General features: G+C 40.2%; 2 protein-coding genes across 5 annotated transcripts in view; one reads left to right on the top strand and one right to left on the bottom strand.

Moving 5' to 3' along the window:
* Positions 1 to 11,419, top strand: part of SCG3 (secretogranin III) — a 95,654-nt gene extending 84,235 nt beyond the window's left edge. For all 3 annotated transcript variants that reach the window (XM_041743969.1, XM_041743971.1, XM_041743970.1), the window contains exons 13-14: positions 6,638 to 6,718; positions 11,100 to 11,419. In XM_041743969.1, coding sequence (XP_041599903.1) covers positions 6,638 to 6,718; positions 11,100 to 11,218 — 200 coding nt within the window. In that variant the 3' untranslated portion in view covers positions 11,219 to 11,419. The remainder of the gene's footprint in view (positions 1 to 6,637; positions 6,719 to 11,099) is intronic.
* A 3,163-nt stretch (positions 11,420 to 14,582) lies between these two features.
* Positions 14,583 to 23,155, bottom strand: part of LYSMD2 (LysM domain containing 2) — a 32,359-nt gene continuing 23,786 nt past the window's right edge. For both annotated transcript variants that reach the window (XM_041729229.1, XM_041729237.1), the window contains 2 exons: positions 16,181 to 16,515; positions 14,583 to 15,139 (listed from right to left, as the gene is read on the bottom strand). In XM_041729229.1, coding sequence (XP_041585163.1) covers positions 15,097 to 15,139; positions 16,181 to 16,515 — 378 coding nt within the window. In that variant the 3' untranslated portion in view covers positions 14,583 to 15,096. The remainder of the gene's footprint in view (positions 15,140 to 16,180; positions 16,516 to 23,155) is intronic.

Below are 23,155 nucleotides of genomic sequence, written 5' to 3'. Positions count from 1 at the left end.
TTTCCTGAGACATGTATTCAATTATAAATAAACATCTATCCTGATAGCATGCCTGGCACTGTGCTCAGGAAGTAGACCTATACAAGTAACATAAGAATTAATTCTTAAAAAAAAAAAAAAAAAAGAATTCTTACCTCTGAGGACCCAAGCAAGCTTTGAAATAATTTGAGAATGGTTCTTAACCCATATGTAGGCAAGTATAACACAAGCTACATACATGTGCACATATCTTCCTGATTGATGAGTTAGGAGTATATAGAACAGAGAGAAAGTTGGAAGGCATTACAGGGCAGAGCAAGGAATGAGGTAATAGTCCAGCTAAAACCACTTAAAAAAATAATTATAAGCAGAGCACACTGTCATGAGTATCTATAAAAAGTTTGTTTTGGTCTGGTGATGTGGGGTGATGGCCCCATCAAACCTCAGCAAATATTTATTAACCATGCCAAGCATATGCTGGATCCTGTGAAGAATAGGAATAATAATGGGAATAGGAATAGCAATAATACCTTAAATTTATATCACCCTTCAACTTACAGAGCATGTTTCCATGGCTCTCTTTTTAGGTTTAATGTAACAAAATATAATTACCAATGATGAAAAATGGTATATCCACTTTTGAATATAATTGAGTTAGACTATTTAAACTCTTTGATTCTACAGGTATTCACATTAAGAATAATCTTTTAAAATACTGATTTCTCATTGGTACAATCATTTGAGTGATTCAGTAATTATTCCTATATTCAGGGATATGCCAATGAAGTCAAATTTATTCTAATTTCAACAGTATTTATAAAATTGCCTAAGTTTTCAAGTAAATTGCTCTCTGGAGACTAAAGAAATGTACTTTAAAACTTTATTCCATTATCTCAGTGTGGCTCTATTTGCCAATTTGATGTTTACTCATTCACTCCTGCTCTATGAGTCACTGAAAAAAAACTTTTTTTTTTAAACCATCCAAGGGATAAGATAAGCATTATCATATCCATAAACTCATTCCAAAGGTGTCCTTTGTCAAGTTTGTGGCCAGATAATGGAAATAGTTGAAAAAAACTGATCTTTAAGACATCTTTCACCGAAATAGCCTACCATTCCCCTATCTTCCTTACAGAAACCAGAAAAGAGAAGGTAGCCTCTTTAATTAAAAATTGGCTAACTCTTGTGGATGCTGTTATTTTTAAAGCAACGTAAGAGGAGAAAATCTGTGCCTTTATTCAAGCCCAAGGCATTCTGCTAAGAATGTCCAAAAATAGTAAGTCCAGTCTCTCCCCTGTGAGTCAGCAAGTGTGCCAGGAGCTAAGGGCAGACACAGGAGACCTACCATCAACATAGGTTTTTCAAGGATAGCAAAGGAGAATTTCTTTTCATATGTAGAAACCATAAATCTTCTTTTTTGAATTTACTCCTAAATTATAAATAAATAAACCAAGGCTCAGAAGATGAAGTGACTCACCCAAGATCTAGCCAAAGAGTGGCAGAGCCAGGCCTTGAACCCTTTTCCCTTGACTCCTATCCAGTACTCATCTGAGCTTTTCTTTGGGGCTGGTAAAATGTCATCATTGTACAGGAATTCTTGAATTGAATGTCTGTGAGGCCCATGTTGGCATCTGTGATACCATTATCACTTACTTTGTTTTATGCAGTTCAAAACTGTAATCATTTAATCTTTACAGAATTTTAAGGGTAGCAAACTTAACTTTCATAAACACTCTTAAGATCTAATATCTTTAGTATGTTCAGTATTCAATAGGTTAGTTCTATTGATTTCTACAAGTTTGTTGTTTTTATACGGGGCTGGGGGGACAGATCAGGTTAGTATATATCACAGGGCCATTGATGTATAAGAAAGGGTATTTCTTTTTCACTGCTGAAAACCAGAACAGCCAGAAAAGCAGGGCTGTGTCTCGATTCTGGCTCTCTTCCCATCTGCTTCAGCATATGTTTTAAAGCTTGTGCCATATTACCTCAACCATGAGCTATTTTTTTCCAAAGGAAACTGAAATAAATTTGAAAAAAATAGTCCAGCTTTCCAAAGTGGACTCTCATAGGCTTTTACTGCATACTGTGTAAATAAAAGATTTGCTTTATAGCTCCCGAGAAGAGAAAATGTAAACAGGAACCAGCTGCTTCTCTCCAATAGCAGAGGGACACCTGACTTTATTCACCTTGTCACCAGTACTCTGGTAAATGTATGGGGGTCTCAATGCCGGTGGCAGTGATTCCCAAAATTCCCCCACATGTGAATCCCCTCAAGACCATTTTTTTTTTAACGATGCTTGGCCTCAACTCTCGATAGTCTAATTTAATTGGTATGAACAGTAACCTTGGCATAGGATTTTTAAAAATTTTCTCTAAGTGATTCTAGTGTGCAGCCAAGATTGATAACCACTGCCTTTTGGCCAGCTTGTTAACAACAGGCACTAAATCGTTTCTAGTCTAAAAGGTGGATTTTACCCAGCTACACGCAGTAGAGGCTCTGGATTCATTCTGGTTCAAGACCAGGCTCTGATTTTTACTCAGCTGTGTCCCCTTGGATGTGTCACTTAACCTCTCCAAGTGTCAGTTCTCTCATGAGTAAAATGAGAATAATAATGCTAATTTCATAGAGGTCTGTGAAGATTAAATGGTATATGGATATAGTATGTCTAGCCTATTTGTAGGTATTTTAAATTGTGGCTGCTATAACTATCCATTCAGAATTCATTAAACTTCAAGTTTCTCAAATAATTCATTTTTTTGGTTAAAAAAAGAAATCTATACCATTTATACTTTTAAAAAATTGTATCCTTCTGATTACAATTTGGCATCCAAAGAAGCCTTTACCCATTCACTTATTTGACAAATACTTATTGGTAGACTACATGTCAGGCTTTATCAGCTAACAAATATTTCTAAGGGAGGAAGACAATAAGCTCACATAAATTATATGATTTGGTAGAAAGTGATAAGCGCAATGGATAAAAAAGCAAAAGAGGGGGATGAGGGGGATGAGGGTATTTTAAATTAGAAAAACTGGGCATCTGGGTGGCACAGTCGGTTGAGCATCTGACTCTTGGTTTGGGTTCAGGTCATGATCTCAGGGTTGTGGGATGGAGTGCTGCAGAGTCTGCTTGAGGATTCTCTCTCACCTCTTCCTCTCCCCCAACACTCATTCACTCTCATAAATAAATAAATAAATAAATAAATAAATAAATAAATAATTAAATAAATCCTAAACAATAAATAAACTAGAGAAACTATCCTAATCATATGTTGTTATGATCTACAAGACAGTATTTTTTTTTTTATGGATTACGGTATAGATTCCTATAAGCTGCAGTAAACTCATTCTGTTATGGGTTGGTAATATCAATATGGTGAATGAAATTACTTTCATGCATTTCATCCTTTTTAAAATTTAACATTTTTTAAAAATTTTTATTTATTTATTTGAGAGACAGAGAGAGCACATGAGCTGGAGGAGGCACAGAGGGAGAGGTAAAGGGAAAGGCAGGCTCCTCGCTCAGCAGGGAGCCTGATGCAGGACTCAATTTCAGGACCCTGTGATCATACCCTAAGCCAAGAGCAAATGGTTAACCAACCGAGCCACCCAGGTGCCCCTAAAATTTAACATTCAGGGAATTGGTTCCTGAGCAAAAAGCAACCCAACAAGATGACGCCAAGTCCCCCATTTAAAATTGCCTTAGGTTGGGTTCCTTCTGAAGCAGATGCCGAGAGAAGGATTTGAGGTCAAGTTTGACTGGAGATGACCCCAGGAAACACCACTGGGGGGAAGAGGTACATGAGACAGGGAGAGGAAAGAAGCTCATATAAGGTGGACTCACAAGTGGGCTTCAGTTGTGGACAGTTGGGGCTCAGTCCCACTGGGGATCTCTGGGAGGCTGTATGGAATGTTCCTGAAGCAAAAGGAAACTGGGTATTTATCTACCAATTCTGTCCATCATTAGGTGAGGAACAGAGAGGGAACAGGGGCAGGAACAGAGAGGGAGAATGAATCTTAAGCAGACTCCCTGCCAAGCACAGAGCCCAATGCAAGGCTCAATCTCACAACCTTGAGATCTTGACATGAGCCAAAACCAAGAGTCAGACACTTAACCGACTGAGCCACCCAGGTGCTCTTACAATTCAGACTTTTAACACAGTATTTATACAGAGGCTAAGTTCAGGTTTTCCTTTTTTTTTAAATAATTTTTATTTCTCCGTATGTTGAATACTTTTTAAAAAATGTTTATTTATTTGAGAGAGAGAGAGCATGAGCACAGTAAAGGGGTAGAGGAAATAGGAGAAGCAGACTCCTTGCTGAGCAGGGAGCCCAATGTGGGGTTGAATCCTAGGACCCTGAGATCATGACCTGAGCTGAGGGCAGATGCTTAACTGACTGAACTACCCAGGTGACCCAGGTTTTCCTTTTCTTGACTAAGCTTTCCACATGATAATATATCATAAATAAGATTGTGGGGCAAATGCTTAACATTTAAATAACAAGACCATTTTCAAACATCCTTAAGTTTCAGAAGCCCTAATTAGTGTGCTAATGACAAATTATCTATGTTAGTCCTATAAGAGCTACTAATTTGATTTAAACTCTGAAAAAACAATGAAGCTGCATTCTTTAGAAATAGTCTACACTAAAATTTCTTTCTTTGTTCAAAATGCCGTTTCTATCTGAGTTAATTTGAAATAGAGAACACTGTTTTTATGTTAACAAATCCAACTGACCTTCTCAACAAACAGGCAACAGACAATGAATTTCAGTATATTCACTGTAATGTTATAACATCAGCCAGGAGGACTTGGTCTTTCACATACTCCAACATTCTTAAAAACAAAGCACTGAAATAAAGACTTTTTCTATACAGGTGGTTGCAGTGAATAGGAGCTGAAAATCGTGGATCTCTTCCTTTCTCCATTCACTGCTTTTGCACAAGAGCTTCTCTGTGCTTTTTTGGGGTCCAGATAACATGGAGTCCCAGTGGTGAGGTACAAGTATGGGCTTATAAGATGAGGAAGAAAGATGCTCACTTGGGAGATCACTTAGGTAAATGCTGTAGTGGAAACCGGAACACCAGTTCCAGTAACTGGAACACCAAAGGCAGTGTTACTGTTCATGGTCTGTAGTCAGATGCACCCGGGCTCAAGCCTAGCTCCCCAAATTGCTAGCCATATGATCTTCAGCATATTACTTTGTCTCTCTTCACCTTGGTTTCTTCATCTGTAAAGTGGGGATGAAACGAGATTGCCCTAAGAAGTTGTTGTGAAGAGTAAAAGAGATGACCGCATTTTGGAGCGCAAAGCACACCCCTTGGCACATCCTAAGCACACAGTACAGGTAACTCAGTAAGTCTGGGCAGTACACCAGAGGTAACAGGGCTCAAAGAGGGCACAGAAGCCATAGTCACCACTGAACTTTGGTAGCCATTGCTTCTTGCGGAGCTCTTGGACTTTGAAGGCTTTTCTCGGGCCATCTGGAATCCTCCAGACCACCTGGTCCATTGGTACAGACCTTCTGAGTACTAGAGACCTAACCTGGTTTCAGGTGTGGTTGCTTTCTTTGAAAAAAGACTAGGCCACGTCAGTATCCATGTCTGAGGACAGAGCTTTTCTTTCAGATAGTGTAGGTAGCAGAAACCTGGTAAGACCAGAGTCTAAATTCTACTTTGGTTATTTCCTGTGTGGCCTCAGCCAAGTCACTTGGCCTCTCTGAGTGCTAGTTTCCTCATCTCTAAGTGGTTGATAATACCCACTTGCAGACCCCAGTGTATATAAAGGGCATCGTGAAGCAGGCACTTCAGTGCCAACTAGTTTTCTCTCGCTGCACCTGAGGCCCATGGGACAGTGTTTATATTCAGGGGAAATTTACTAGAGTTCTTTCTTTCTTTTTTAAAAAGATTTTATTTATTTACTCATGAGAGACACAGAGAGGCAGAGACCTAGGCAGAGGGAGAAGCAGGCTCCTTGTGGGGAGCCTGATGCAGGACTTGATCCTAGGACCCAGGGATCACGCCCTGAGCCGAAGACAGACACTCAACCGCTGAGCCACCCAGGCGTCCACTAGAGTGAGTTCTAAGGTTCACATCCAAACCTTGAAAGGAGGCCCAGGTCACCTCTTCACCTGAGTTTTTTCCATGTTCCCTACCAGATTGAGCAGAAGACTTACATAAGGGCCTATACAAAGCCACAAACTGAGACATATTTAACATCATTTATTTGCTGATGGAGGCTTTGCAGTATCTGCCACTCCGATTTAATTCTTGACCTGAGAATACTCCTCAGTTTTGAAGAACCATTCTGAACCAGAAATGATGCAGTCTGAGAATTGAAGACATCCACTTATCCAGTGAACTGAATCAAAACTCTTCTCTGCTAGGACCTCAGACCGCGTGTGTGTGTTTATGTGAGTGTGTGTAATGGGTCCTTGGCACGAGCCTGGTCCTATCTCCTGGAATCCTATCCCTACCCATTCTCCTCGACATTCCTCCCCACCACGCACACAAATATGCACCCCACTTCATTAGGGACACCACAAATGCTCCACAAGGTCAGTGTTTATGGTTCCAAACAAGAGTGTGATCTTTCAAAAGAAATGCAGTGATAGGTAGTGAGTGTTTGATATGGGTTCTCTTCCCTTTTCCAGGGAAAACCGAAGCCTATTTGGAAGCCATCAGAAAAAATATTGAATGGTTGAAGAAACATAACAAAAAAGGAAATAAAGAAGGTAAGGATTTAATATGGTTGTAAATTACCAATTTCACCCCATTTGCCAAGGATTCTTGTTAAATAAAGTTTCTCACAATCAAATTGGGCTAAAGTCTCCTGTCAGGGCCCCAAAAGATTCAGGAATGCAGATGCAGGAATAAAATTTCCATTTCCTTATTTTTCAAAGCAGGCTCTCAAGCAAAGACCTTTTCTTTAACATTTTATTGTAAAAAATGTCAAACAAAAGTAGAGAGAATGGCATAATGAATCCCCATGTGTTCATCAACCACGTTCAATAATTAACACTTTGGACTTTCCTTGGAGTATTTTTTAAATATTATTTATTTAGTGTGTGTGCACATGCGCAAGCTGAGAGGAGGGGCAGGGAGAGAGAGAATCTTAAGCAGATTGCATGCCCAGCATGGAGCCCAACATGGGGCTCGATCTCACAACCCTGAAATCATGACCTGAGCTGAGATCAAGAGCCAGATGCTTAACTGACTGAATGTTAGGTGCCCTTAGAGTATTTTAAACAAAGGCATTTTCTGACCACACATGAGATGCACTCTGCAATCATAAAAGCTGTCACTTCCCGAAAACACAGAATGAGACTCGGTTCTGCTCTGAATACCAGAGATGTAGAAATGTCAGATGCAGTCTCCGCCTGCCCTCTATGGTCCACCAAGGAGCTCCCAGCATCACTGGAGCTACCGGTGGCCCTGCTCACTGCCATCACAGACAGGTGTAGTAGTACAAATGTGAGGGCCCATCTCTTTGCAGGGATGGCCAGCACTTGGAGAAAGGTCTGCAGAAAAGCCTTTGCTGTAAAGCTAAGTGACAAGAGATGAAGGCATAGGGAACACTGGGTGCCAAGACATAACGGAACAAAAGGGAGTCATGCGTTCTGGGAACCGGAGCCACTCGGTTTCCCAGGAACACTGGGTGTTTGTGGGGAGGACCTACAGCCAAAGCTGGGGAGGTGGGTAGCAGCCAGATCTGGAAGGAGCTTGTGCACCCTGCGAAGGAGGTAAGTTTTAGTCAGAAGAGCCCAAATTAGGGCTTAATTAGGTTAAGAACTAAGAAATCTATCTCGCAAGCAATGTGGTTACAGATTGAAGAAATAGGACCCCAGAGGATTGGGCAGAGATTGGAGGCAAGGATCTGGAGCAGAAATGATGGGGCTTAAACCAAGGCAGAGGAATAAAGAATGGAGAAACTTGAGAGGAACGTGGGGAGAGAGGAGTCAGTAAGACTCCCCGGTGTTTGGCTGAGCAGTTGCCAAGTGATGCTTTTAAAATGAGATGAGCCGTGTTTTCAAACTTGAATGTGCATTCAGATCATCTGTGGAGCTCCTCAAGCTTCTGGTCCCCAGGTGGCATCTCAGGACCGCTATAGCAGAAAGGAAGGACGTAGGCATCAGTATTTTTAACTCCCCTTCCCCACAATTCCATTGTGTAGCCAAATTCGAGAACCACTGACAGAGCACAGTGGGAGAACGAGATCTGTTTAGCCCCTCTTCAGCCTGAGATCTTGTTAAATGGAGTGAGATGGAAAGAATTATCAGCTCTCCACACATATTTTATTTACTGTGGTTCAAAATGGTGTGAATTTCCAGGCTGTCAGTTCCACTAAAATTCACAGAAACCATATTTCATCAAGCCTGTCATTGACTGAAAAATACACCATTGTTTCATACACCACTAAGGAAGAAAAATTATAACGTGCCATCAGTGACGGTGAAGACTTTCAAATCAAAAAGATGTTGATCTTAGGATCAATGTAATACAGTAGGTACCAAAATACATTCTGAAGCCAGTGTTAATTTTATGGCCCAACAATTTGGAGTACTTATGTTCTTTTGCTGATTCACATGAACCAGACTCCTGGTCATAACCCACAACACCCTGCGATCTAATCTTCCACTTCCAGAAATGACCAACCTGGGGAAGCACGGATACCCTAGCGCTTGCATCTTGTAGGCGCTGTGAGCAAATTTCTGAAAGACGGTGTTGCGTTCGATGCTCCCCTCTGCCTCTAGGAAGTGAGGGTGACATCCAGGGTACCCTCCTGAAGGCAGAAGCAGAGAGCTTTTCCTCCAATGGCTTCATATGTGCTCTGCTTGACCTCGGTCATCTCGTGAAGTGGGTGGGGATCTAGTTCCTGGGGCGGCAGTGGCTGCAGCTGTGTGAGGGGGAGTCCATTAGCTCTATTAGTTCTGACCTTCCTTAACCTCTGCGGTGCCCTTTGCCGGGCAGGGGTCTGAGTGACCGGCGTCTCCTTCCCAGATCCAGGAAAAGGAAGGCCATATGATAGGCAGAGGAGGAGAATAAAACTTTATGCACCCTTAAAAATAAGATCTGTGCTTTAAAAAAAAAAAAAAAAAAGACATAGTGACAGCCATATCTTAATGATGCAGTTTTTCCATTTCAGAAGAAAGCTAAGTATTTTCCTGTTTGTCTTTCATATCACCCAGACCTCTTCACATCTGCCCCTGGGCTGCCCCGCGTCCCACCAAAGATGTTGACCCTGCAACCAACTCGGGAGGGCCAGTAGTAATTGGAACCAGTGATAAGACGCACCTCTTTGTACCCCTTGAGCCGGTCAGGAAGCTTGTGAGGAGCACACAAATATATTGTTTTGTCCTGACAGTAAGGGAACTGAGAAAGAACAGCAACAACAAAAACCGCGAGCATTTTACTGCGCATTTCTTCTACACCTGATAGTTGCTTCATGTTCACTGCTTCAAGGCCGTAGAATGGCCAAAGCAGTGACTGTCCCACAAACAGACGTGGGATCAGAGCCTGACTCGGCCATGACCCAAGCAAGTGACTTACCTCGTCTGGCCCGTTTCTTCATGTCTGAAATGGGGTTACTAATGCTCACTTACCTCATGGAGTTTCATGAAGAGCGAGTCAGATGGTGGTAAAGTGCCCAGGGCTGACAGTTATCTCTTGAATCTTAACGCCCAAGCCCTAGAAAGGCAGCAGATGCCTTTCTTGGTAGGGAGGAAACAGGCTTTCTCTAAGCCTCCACTCACTTGATATGATAACCACCTGGCACTTACAGAGATGTTCTTTAGAGTTTTCCTTTCCTGGGGTGCTCTGGGCTTTTGCTCCCCTCTCTCTCCCTTTTTTTTTTTCCTCCACAACCTGATAGAAGGCAGGGCTCTGTCCCAGGGGCTGCTATAGCAAAGGTGAACAGTGTTGTTCTCAAGGAAACTCAGCTCCGGGCAACTCAAAATCTGGGCAGGGAGGTCTCCCCAAGTACGCCATGGTGTGGAAGACCCATATGTCTAACCCCAAGAGACGTGCTTCATAAATTCTGGTACATCCAGAGGATCCATTGTATGTAGCCATTAAAAGTGGTGTTGCTGAAGAATATTGATGCTCACTGGGTGAAGTGAAAGGAGCTCGTTAATAAGATTGTATATTTACTGTGATCTCAATTCTGGGTTGAGATATATTTGAAAAGTGAAAAAAGTAGAACAAAAAACCAACTCTGGCTATTTATATGATTAATACAATTCAGATGATTTAAGTTTTATTTCCATGTTTCTGTATTTTCCATTTTTTAAGAAAATAAGCATCAAGAGAGGATGTGGGTTTTCTTTAAGCCTTCAGAAATATGCCACAGGCATCCTCCTTACTGGGGGATCACTTTGTTTTTGATGGGTGGTTTGATGGTTTACACAGGTTTTTTTGTTTAAGAAGGACAGAAGAGCTGTAAAGAGGCTTCTCTTAAAAAAAAAAAAAAAACTCTATACATACATATATTTTTTTTCTCCATGCATATAAATCAGATAAGTGTGAAAAATCATGGTAATTCTTAATTTGAAAAAAAACGTGGGTTATATCAACAGTCACTTAACCTGTATAACATTTGCAGAAAATTGAAACACCTGGTTCTGTTTGTAACTCTTATTAACCATGTGATCCTCAACACTTAAGCTTTGGGATCTTGTTACCCCAATGTGATTCCTGGTCCAGTAGCATCAGCATCTCCTGGGAGCTTATTTAACATGCAAAATCTGGAATTCCACCTCAGATCTACTGAATACCAATCTGCAAGAGCCCCCAGATGATTGGTATTAATATTAAGTTTGCACAGCCCTGGTCTGTGAGCCTATTTCCTCTATGGTCAAATGAGCAACACTTCCCCACCTGAACACCTTGCAGGTGTGATGATGGACAGCAAATGAGATAATATAATACATATAAACATGATTTTAAACTGTAAAGACTGAACAAATGCCAAGACTTAATCTGTTATCCAATGTGAAAGATGGGGATGGAATGGTAGTTGGCGTTGTTGCATAAAAAGCTTCTTAGTTAATGGTCATCATTATAATGGGATGTCTCTTTCCTGATCTCTGCTCATGATACTCTAATGATATTTTCCAGATTATGACCTCTCAAAGATGAGGGACTTCATCAACCAACAAGCTGATGCTTATGTGGAGAAAGGCATCCTTGATAAAGAAGAAGCCAATGCCATCAAGCGTATTTACAGCAGCCTGTAAAAATGGCAAAAGATCCAGGAGTCTTTAGACTGTTTCAGAAAACATAGCTTATAACACTTCTTCTAATTTTGTGATTGAAGTTATTTTACCCAAGGATTATTAGAAAGTGATGAAATTGCAGTAGTTAACCTTTTAGAAGTGGTTAAACATAGCTTTCTTGCCATAAAAACTGTCTGAAAAGTAAAGTCGTATGTAAGCTAAGATTTTGTATATAGAATCCTTATTTCCTTATAGATTTACATTTTATAACCAGAGATATATTGCTTTGGAAAACCTGTCATGGACAGAACTTGAAACTGTCGCTTCTTCCCACTGTGTCACACCCATAGGCACCTCCTCAGGAATTAGGAGGTTCTGTTTTCAAGGCATGCTGGGTACCAAAGCACCTCATAGAATGTCTGTTACAAGATGTTTCCACTACCAGTTCCCTTTTGGGAGTTAAAATAAATTAACATTTCCTCAAAGCCTCTCTAGCTTAAAGGATAACTCTTTGGTTTTTTTGGCTGTTCCTTTGGTTATCAGGCCCAGTGGTGCAAAAAGGAACCTGAAAGATAAGCATAGGATTGGCCAGATTCACTAACAATATGTCCCCACTCTTGAATTTTCAGACATGGAGATTATTAGTGGAGAAGACTATGTGCTCTCCAAGAAGAAAAATGAGGTCATTAACACTACAAAAGCAAAGTAAAACTATGTATGTATGCAGATCTGAGTTATCTAAACTGAATTTAATCCAGGCCAAGGTTTCTCAACAGAGAGCAAGAGGGCCCAGTAGTAGAACAGAAGTAGAGAAAACAGTCATTCCCTTCTTTGTGGACCAAGCTGGGAAATGAGCTTTCTGGGAGGAAAATGTTAATGAACTTACAGGTCCCTGCAACTCCTCTTCAGCTGCCATCACAAACACAGCCCTGGAAACAACATACAGTGGCCCAAGGTCCTCCCGAAATGTTAATGGGCAATGGTTCCAAACCAAAGAATGCTTTGAAAATGCATTATTCAGTATAAAGTAATAACATATTTTTCTATATTTCAGTTGGGAATCTTAAAAATTATATAATGCTTTGAGTATTAGCTTTCATGACTTCAAATGACCTTCTGATACTTGTCTCGAATGCCCCTACTTGGTATCTACTTTTTGGTGAGGGCTGGGGAACTTGTAATGTAAGAGGCTGTTTCTCACAAGTAGGAAACCACTGCTCTTCCTCCCCATCCTCTCTAGAGTTGTAAAAATAAACAAATACCAAAGCCTGACACCCACAAAAACTAAACTCAGTATGTTCTAGAGAAGCCAGTACTCCCTGGTGAGCAGCAAGAGGAACTAAACACACCTCTGCCCAAACTATCTTTGCCAAACACAGTGAGTCAGATTGTTTTAATGTCATCTTTGATAACATGACCAACTACTTCACCCCTGTTCTATAGTCCAAATAGGCTGCTCGTACATCAGGAAAAAAAAATCTGGCTACAATTAAAGCATTTGATCTATTTACTTTTCTACAATAATCTAGATATCTATGCAGTCTATTTTTAAATAAGACATTTGTTTAGGGGTTTATTGTATTTTCTGACACACATTCATTAGCTCCCGGCAGTAGCCAAGACAAAAGGGAGATCATCGGCCCTGTTTTAGAAATGAGAAAAGTGGTTCATAAAAAGAAGGGCACAGGGTGTGCTTAAACTCGGGTGGCCAGTAAGTGGTTAAAACTGGGCCTCAAACCTGCTTTCTTGTGACTCAGTCCACTCCTCCAAGGCAGTACTAAAGTCCTCTGACCCAACACAGTTCAACTGTGGCCACAACAAATCCTGAGTTTTAAATAACTTGAAGGAGAGAGATGTGTTGGCCAGACACTTCTTAGAGTAGACCTTAGGCAACAACGAAATACTCAGAAGAATATTTTTTAAGATGGTAGTCTTAATTTTAAATTTCTGCTTATAGTACATCTTTTAGGTTGCATTTTTGGATTTTTATCTTTATCTACTTTATCTTTTATCTTTTATCTTACTCCCAAGTTTAAGATCAACTCATGTTAAACAACATGATAACTTTACATTTTTTAAAGTTCTTGTTCCTCCAGAGATGCCTAGACCTTGCCTTGCATACACAACATTTTCCCTTCCTTTGTTTTTCTTTTTGTTTTCTCCTCTGCCAACTAACTCCCTCTCGTCAGGTAGTAGCAAAGCACGATCAAGAGATCACCCTATATCAAAGATGATAACAGCAAGAGAAGTCAAAACACCAGGGATTATGTCTATTATGAACAAACAAGAAATTCAAGACAAGGGCATTCGACTACTGTTTCCCATGCATGCACCTCAAGGGCTGGGTATGTATAGTTCTGGTCCTACAACCTCTGCTGCACTGACATCTATGGGCACCGGTTTCTTGCTTAAGGGAAGACCTGGAGGAGCAAGATGGGGAAAAGAAAATGAAGGGAGAATCCTGTTTGCCCCCACAGAAAGTACATTCCTTTGGGGATATAGGGGATATTGTGGAAGTTTAAAGATTTATCTAACCTGGTACTTGAATAAAAGTAAGACTCCCCCCCCCAAAATTAATTGTAAATAATATTTTGCTTAAGATTTACAGCTATAACCTTTACATGTGATAAAAGATAAATTATGTGAATAAAAACTTAACCCTCAATCCAAATGAGCACCTTGACTACAAAACTCCCTACAAAGTGACTTAGTAAAGTCTAAACTAGAATTCACCAATGCATCAGAGCATGGCATTTTTAATTTCTCCTTCTGATCATATTCTATGTTTATACCATATCTCAAACAAATCAGTTCAAATATTATGAAAATGCAAAGGTTACTAATACCTATAATCGATTTGCTTTTAGATTATTGAAATGTTTTTAAAATTCCAAATATAATAATAAAGCAAATGGAGGAGAAGCTGTTACTATTTCAAAAATAATTTAAAGATTGGGACGCCTGGATGGCTCAGCAGTTAAGTGTCTGCCTTTGGCTCCAGGTGTGATCCTGGAGTCCTGGGATCGAGTCCCGCATCAGGCTCCCTGCATGGAGCCTGCTTCTCCCTCTACCTGTGTCTCTGCCTCTCTCCTTCTATGTCTCATGAATAAATAAATAAAATCTTTACAAAAAATTTTTTTAATTGATTTTACTTTTCCATTTGTTAAAAAAAACTGACAACTCGGGGATCCCTGGGTGGCGCAGTGGTTTGGCGCCTGCCTTTGGCCCGGGGCGCGATCCTGGAGACCCGGGATCGAGTCCCACGTCGGGCTCCCGGAGCGTGGAGCCTGCTTCTCCCTCTGCCTCTCTCTCTCTCTCTCTCTCTCTGTGACTATCATAAATAAATAAAAATTAAAAAAAAAATTTAAAAAACTGACAACTCAAATATGAAAACATAATTTATTTTCTCATTCAGGCTTTTGTAGTTTATTTTACAAAATAGCAGACAAAATTTGGTTCTTTATATTAATACAGAATATGTAATACATATCGAAATATATATATATAGCACTTAAGTTATAAATACATAGCAAAATCAGCATCACTTAAACAGCAACCATGTATTTCACATATTTAAGATTTCTCAGACGACCAACATTGTTTTCAGCTTGAATATGTATATAGTCTTTGATGCTTTATGTTAACTAGTATTTACAAAAACTAGTCTAAAAACTACCATCACCTACAAAAGTGATGAGCTTTAAGATATAATTTTGCTCTCATGCCATAATAAAGACTTAAAATTATAGAAAGCCAGAGGGAAATAATCATTTCAGTGCAATTGCAGTAGGTGGAACTACTAGACTGTGATTTAAAGGATGTATGCTTTTGAATCTTTAGTTGTTTTCGTTACAATCCAAACAGCTCTCAATCCAGGTTAGATTATCACCCTTGATCATCTAACTGTGATAGAGGGAAGTTGCATAGGGACTTTCTTCATCTCTGAAAAAAAGAAATTCAGCATAAATCAGTGTCTAAAAACGATATTCAGAAAATACATATACTTATATATAACTTAATATCCACTTGCCAAATAAGGGTAAAAGTTTATTATTTATAATATTTTGCAGGTCTGGGAAGTTGTATGAAATGCAAATACTCATTTGGGTATACCATATTATCTACATTTCATTGGCATCTCAGTTATTGGAATATGGAAGGGTACTTGTAAAAAAAAAAGAATGGCACTTGTTATATATTTATATTTTTCTATTACATTTTTTAAAAACATTAAATTATAAAATTATTATATTCATATTTGTTTATATTTGTTTACATTCCACCTTTTTCTCAAAAGGACTTGATGTGCTAACAACTAAGGGCATACATATAATAAGATGAATTAGATAGAAATAAAAAAATCAGGATTAAGGGAAGGAAGATACAAATTTATTAACCATAAGAAATACTGTAGTAGTTGAACTCAATGTTAGTTTTAGTTGTAAGCTTCCTGACAGCCATGGCAAAAAAGGAAATACAGCAGCTTGTGCCATTCTTGGAATCATAAAGGAAAGAGAAAACCAATTATGTAGGACAAAGAGTTGCCCTAGTATCAAATTAAAGAACAAAGAAAAAAGTTCACATGAAAAACACCCAGTAACAAATAATGGACAATGTCTTTGACAAATTGCATTAGGATCATATTCCCTCCGGCACTGCTTCCTTTGAAGGGGTAAACTAGATGTTTCACTTGGCTGCTATCCAGAATTGCTGGCTGGACAGTTATGCTAATAAAGCAAAGAAGCAAACTTTTTATAATAAGTAACAGAGACAAAAACAAGTACATTGCAACAGATAAAGCCCTAAGCAGAATGTAGTAGCTCTTTTTAGACTTCATATGTTGAAAATGACTTTCCAGAGTTAAAATACAGTTTTTAAAGAAAAAGAAAGAGAAGAGCAAAGAAGAGAAAACAAAACAAAACGTAGCTAAGCAAGGACATTGTAATTAATTCAGCCTCTGACATTTTATCAGCATATTTTTACCTGCTCTCTTCTTTTAGTTTCTTGGCTGCCTGTGTTGACAACTTAATCTGCAAGTCTAGTCTCTGCAGGAAATCTCTAGCTGATACTTCTTCAGGCTGTACTGGCTGAACATCGGATTCTTGAGGACTACTAGGAGGAGAGAGGTCTTCCCCAGCTGCTGTCGGCTCTTCTTCATGAGAAAAACTGCTACCAACAGTTTCACTTTCTGGAGAATCTATTGAGTTAAGCCCATTAAACGACAAAGGCTTCTCTGATATAACTGGGATGTTCAAAGTTTTTTTCAGAAATATACAATCACTGGTAAACAGTTTATTTGCCCTTTTAATCTGCTCCATCTAAAATAGAAAAAAAACACAGTTATATGTAAATAAATCCACTAGTAGGGTTTATTACACAAATAGAACTAAAAATATCCAGGCTCAGAATATGTGCAATGCGTTCTCTGGATTCCAGATTTCTAATTTGGGGTTAGTCACTGAAAAGTCTAATTTCCCCCACTAAAATACTTCCCTTACGACAGCTTTTACCAAGCAGCCTTAGATTCCTGAAGTTGAAAAATGTAGAATTTTTAGCACTTATCTAAAAAATTCCATTCTCGTTTAAACATTTCTATCATTTGATTAAAAAAAAAACAGTACTGTTATTTTACTTACAGAGTACTTCCTCTGTCTCTGGAATTATGTTTGGTAAATAAAATGGATACAGGAGCTGGTACAGAGATAAACACAACATTGCACATTGCACATGCAAGAATGGTGTAGACTGGGGCTCCAGGCATTAAGAAAGGCCTCACCGAGAAGGTGGGGGTTCCAATTTGGATTCTTTTGACTTTAGATGGGCCCTGAAGAACGGGTCCAAGCAGTACAGGTAAGGAAAAGAAGTGGGGAGTACATTACATACAGTATATCTCATATTGTTGTGTCTCCACCCACCCACCCATGGAGTAGGCATTTGAAGATCCACTTTACAGGGATGCCTGGGTGGCTCAGGGGTTGAGCATCTGCCTTTGGCTCAGGTAGTGATCCCGAGGTCCTAGAATTGAGGCCCGCATTGGGTTACTCTCAGGGAGCCTGCTTCCCCTTCTGCCTATGTGTCTGCCTCTCTCTGTGTGTCTCTCATGAATAAGTATATAAAATTTTTAAAATTCCATTTTACAAATAAAATAAACAAAACTCAGACTGTGGACCATCGAATCATCATAAGACTAAGAAGTGAGAATTTAATATAATTTCTATATCCTCAAACTCTTTCCTAGCCGGTGGCTGCCTCCCACAGAGCCAGAGATGGGGATGGGAGGTGGGGCTGGAAAGGGAGGATGGAATCACACACGTGGTCTCATTTAACCTTCCCACAGGCTTGGGAAACTGGATTTCAAATCCCAGCTCTGCCAACACCAACCATCTCCACATGAGCTTGCTGCTTCTTTCCCTCAGCCTATGTCCTATGTGTGTAAAACAGCTGTCACCTACCTGTCACAAGGTTGTCGGAGAGATTAAATGAGAGATCATACACATAATTGCATAGAAGAGACTGACAGACACGTGGACAGACAGGATACAGGTGAGAGAAAGAAAATATTTAGCAGAGCACCTGGCAGATGATATTACGCTGTTTTCCAATGAAGAAATAAAGGCACACAACAGATGATTGATTGGACCAAGGGCCTATGGCTCTTTAAATGTGTGAGCTGGAGGGACGCCCGGATCACTCAGTCAGTTAAGCATCTGCTTTGGGTTCAGGTCATGATCCCGGGGGTCCTGGGATCCAGCCCTACTTTGGGCTCCCTGCTCAGCAGGAGGTCTGCTTCTCTCTCTCCTTGTGCCCCCCACCCCGCTGCTGCCACATGCTTGCTTGATCAAATAAATAAAAAAAAATCTTTAAAACAATAAATGTGTGAGGTGGGATTTCTGTCCAACTCTGAAGTCCATACAACACCAGGATAAAAGTGCATGACTAATGGGACCAAGTTATGGGATCCTTTAATGCCAAGTTGGTTGTGAGTGAAAAAATTAGATTTTTTTAAGCGCCAGAAAAAAACAATAGTTGATTACTAAATGAACCCTGTATCTCCTGATTTCTTATTATAAGCTGAATCTACGCAAATGGCACAATTAAAGCTTTTTTTTTTTCTTTTAAAGATATTATATTAACCTATCTCTTGGGTAGGGTGGGTAGGGTGGGGTGGTCTTTTGTATTCTAGTATCTGGCTAAAGGAGAAAAGGTGAGAGAGAGGCATGGATAGGCAGGTGCATTTAGAAGACAAAATTAAAATCTGTAAATCCTAGGTATCTCTGGTCTTCGATTTGAGAGATTTAATAACTTGGATACCTTATCCATAGCAGGTTCAGGTATATTCTACTCTGTCTTTAATACCCCTTGTTTTTTGCCAGCTAGCATCCACATCCTCCATCTTAGTCTGTGGGCTTCCAAAGGCACCGGCAACCCCCTCCACACACACTCCAGGGTGAGCTTATGACTCATTCTTGCCCTTCGGAGTGCCACAGTGTCCTGGCTTTCATGATAGGTCACAGTCCCATCATGGAACAATTCAAAGATGCAAGGAGACTTTTTCTGGGTCTGGGAGGGGAAAGGTCCTTATTTTTTCCACTGGAAAGAGCATCCATCCCTCCACCTCATGGAACCTGACAACAAGCCCATCTTGGAGGAGAGCAATCAGTCCTCTGAATCAAAGCCTGAAGCCAGAATACCCTAGGGTCTTTCAGTTCCATGAGCCAATAAACACCATTTTTGATTGTTCTTTGCTTAAGCCAATGTGAGTTAGGTTTTCTGCCGCTTGTGAATCAGAGAGCCTTCGTGATACAGCACTCTCTGAAGTGCTTATTGGCAGGGGCCTATTCTTTCCCAGAATAATGATGGAGGACAGAAACTGACAGGAACACCAGATCTGATTGTTGAGGCAGGGCTGAGAACATCATGCATATACTGTGAGTGCCTTCAGGGCAGCACTTTTACTTCTGTAGCTTCCCTGGGGCTAAAAAGATCTTGGACACCCTAAGTGCTTAGGATAGAAGGATGGATAGATGGATGGATGAATTAATTAAAAGAGGTCAGAGAAATAGGCATAAAAGATGAACCCACGGAAGTAACCAGAAAGGGACAATAAGTCATCTGTTGTGTTACTCTCCCTCTCAACACACCCCCACCACCCCACCCATCCCCAAGTCTTCTTGAGCCTGTTTCTGAATCCCAGGAGGCTGGCCTCTTAAGAACTGCATTATCTAAGCCCCCTTGTCCTTGGAATTCTGGTGGGTGTTCAAAAAGAAGTTATCAGCAGAAAGCTACAGCACCATGCAGGAGTCCAGTGGCTGCATTCCCTTATGGCAGAGTTCCTGCCAGGTATATGCTCACTCGTCCAAGGCTCCAGCCCTCCTCTTGGCAGGGACACCACTTCTTCCCCTTGCCCTTCAAGCCTAGGGGTAATGTCTCCCAGCTACTGCTAGTCTCAGATCCTTCACCATCCCTTGTTTCCATCAACCCTGCTCACACTTCTATAAATGTTCCTTAGCTAAATTCTCTTTGGCCACACACCCCCACTCCCCTTACGCCCTGAGCACACTGTTTCCAGCCAGAACCCTGACCCATACATCTATCATTAAAACAAGACAGGCCATCACAGCCAGGAAAAGGGCCAATGATGGAGCATAAAACAAGGTGACTGAGTCAACAGCTGGATATAGTCAAGGAGCACAGGGAATGGAGGGCAGGGCTCCCTTGGTTCCTGTGCATCATCCTATGAATTCATTCATCGATGTGCATCTTTAGCCTACGAGTTTCCTCAAGCCAGATACTGTGCCATCTCCCTGTCAGTGTCAGCAGCAAGTATGTAAGATGTACATTCACCCTACAGTCTAGACAGGATGCCAGCATCAAGGACAAAAGGGATATCCAGATATAGTCAGCATCAAGGTGAGGACCAATCTAAGGACTGGCAGGTTTGAGCCTGAAGATGAAAACAGGTAAATGAGCTTAGTACAAGGTAGTAGTTAGAAACATGGGCTTCAGAGCCATACTTTCTGGGTTCAAATCCCAGCTCTGCCACTTTCTAATCATTCCCTCTTCTGTTTTCTGTAAAGTAAGGATACACACAATAGGATCATTATGAGGATTATGCAAATTAACTCGTGTAAAGTGTTCAGAACAATACATAGCCCCCAGGAAGCCCTCAAAAATGATAACAGCTACTATATTATTATTAAATTGGGTTAAAAGTGAGAAAGTAACAAGTAAGGGCAGGTCCTAATATGTATTCAGCAAATGAGAAGGAGAGAGGTAGGAATTTCTCACAATAAAAAATATTTCTCCTACAAAGTAAGAATACATAAAAATATTTTTCATAAGACCAAGCCCAGATAATTAACATTATATGTTGTTGCCCCGAGGTGTGTAAGCTTTATGTTTTTTTTTTCCCCCCAAAGGTGATAAATTTGATCTTAACTTGTTCTCCAAATAGTGACTTAAACCAACTGAACAGGCTGCAAACTCAGGATTTGTAGAAAAGTTAAGGAATAAACCAGCCATGCAAAAAGCCAGGGGGGGAAAAAAAGCATTCCAGTGAGACAGAAAGAGCAGCTGCAAGACCCCAGCCAGGAAAAAAAAAAAAAGTGTGGCTGAAGTGTAGGGAGTAATGAGCAAAACTCCAGGCCACATACGGCCTTGAATGCCAAGGTAAAAAATTGGATTTTATTTTATTTATTTTTAAAGAATTTATTTATTTATTTATTTATTTATTTATTTATTTATGAGAACGAGACAGAGAGAGGGGACAGGCAGGGGATGGTGGCAGAGAAAAGAGAATCCCAAGCAAACTCCCCACTGAATTTTGAGCCTGATACAGGGCTCAATCCCAGGGCCCCAAGACTATGACTTGAGCTGAAATCAAGAGTTAGACTAACCAACCAAGCCACCCACACGTCCCAAAACTTGAATTTTATTTGAACTGTGATGAGAAGCCACTGGAGAGTGAAGAAAAGGAGTGACACAATCTGATTACAGCTAAAGATCATTCTGGCAGCTTTGTGGAAAATGAATTGGAAAGAAAAAGGCATTAGTGGAAACAGGAAGCCTAGTCAGGGGGAAAACCTCACCAGCACAGACAAGAGACTAGAGATAATCTCAAACAGTGAAATGATGTTTTAGGAAGGTTATATACTTTTATCTGAACATAGATGGATCTAATGTTCCGGGAATGTCACCTCACATTAAGCTGAGTCCATGATCCAACCCAAGGAAGCGCTGGAAAATTCTATGACTTTCCCACCTGCCCTCTGTTCAACATTTCCTAACACCCAAATTTTATTTTATTATTTATTTATTTAGCCAAGGACAGAAGTAGCTCAGATGCTATCCTATGAAAGTCTGAAATTCCTCTGAACTTTTGTCTCCTAGGTTTAGAAATAGAAACCTGGGGTTGAAAGATCCTGTTAAAAGTTAAAATTTTTCAGATCAACTAGGTGGCTCAGTCAGTTAAGCATTCTACTCTTGATTTCAGCTCAGATCATGATCTCAGGGTTGTGAGATCAAGCCCCATGTAGGGCTCTGTGCTGGGCGTGGAGATTCTCTCTCTCTCTCTCTCTGTCCCTGCTCCCCCCTACCTCTTTCTCTGTCTCTCTCTCAAAAAATTGAAAAAAAAAAATTCAATACATGGAAGAGGCCTCTAACAGAGTTCTTCTGTGTACAAATGGGCTTCCTAGAGAAATAAAGAGGAGCCTTCATTAAATCTCATCCAGTGCACACACACTTGTCAGGAATGCTACAGAAAAAAACTTAAACACTAACGCTCTAGAACTACTCTAACCCTGGAAGTCCACCATTACCAAGACTAAATGATTACATTAATGGTAAATGTCCCAGTGAGTTCAAATTCTGCAACTGTAATAGAAGGCCATCAAGTTTTGTTGTTAAAAACATGTAGAGAATAACTATAGTTGCCTCAAGTTTTGGATATCACAAGGATTTGATTTGTTACAGGCTTTGAAAATTGCAGTTTTCTGGCAATGTCACAATGCAGACCTGGGTTGTGTCAGGAACACATAAAGCAAAGAGCAGTAAATTAGAACTCTTAGAAGACATTATGATCCCTTTTCTCCATTCTCCTCGATATATAATCTTTCCTCTACTCTGTTGCTAGTTATCCTTCTAAAACAAGACTGGATCACACCAGGCCTTGGGTGGATGGTAGAGAAGGGATTACCTTTGGGGAAACCATGCTGCCTTCAAAACAGAGCCCAACTCCATGGGCTTTTTAAAAAAATTATTATTCAATTTATTCAAACTAAAAAAAAAAAAATTCACCTACTTCTCCCACCCCTCTGTTCCTAATTTCTAATACCCAATTAATGTTGAGAATAGAAAGTGTGACCTTTTTAGAGTGACACAGAACTACTCTCTATTTCTCATAGGCAGATGAATAGGGGGTAGGTATAGCAATCATATTGCTTTCATTTCCAGTCTCTCCCAACCAGGACTGAATAGCTAATAGGGAAAAGGATTTATTTCTTTTCCATACTATCTCATAAGAACATATGAGATTCCATTTATATGAAATGCCCAGAAAAGGAAAATCTATAGATTAGAAAGTATATTTGGGGTTGTCTGGGGCTAGAGAAGGAGACAGAAGTAAGGTCAATGGCACAGGGTTCTTTTCAGAGTGATGGCACTGTTCTAAAATTCAATTGTGATGATGGTTGCACAACTCTGTAAATCCCCTAAAGGTCTTTGAATTGTACACCTAGAATGGGCGAATTTGGAGGTATATAAATTATACTTCAAAGAAACTTTTTTTTTTTTTTAAGATTTTATTTATTTGAGAGAGAGGGAGAGAGAAAGAAAGGCAGCATGAGCAGCCGGGGGTGGGTGGTGCCAGAGAGAGAAGCAGACTCCCTGCTAAGCAGGGAGCCCAATGCAGGGCTCAATCCCAGGATCCCAGGATCATGACCTGAGCCGAAGGCAAACACT

This window comes from Vulpes lagopus, chromosome 2, assembly GCF_018345385.1.
Source record: "Vulpes lagopus strain Blue_001 chromosome 2, ASM1834538v1, whole genome shotgun sequence".
NCBI lineage: Eukaryota > Metazoa > Chordata > Mammalia > Carnivora > Canidae > Vulpes > Vulpes lagopus.
Note: the sequence above shows the minus strand (reverse complement) of the source record. Positions and strands in the feature narration are given on the sequence as shown.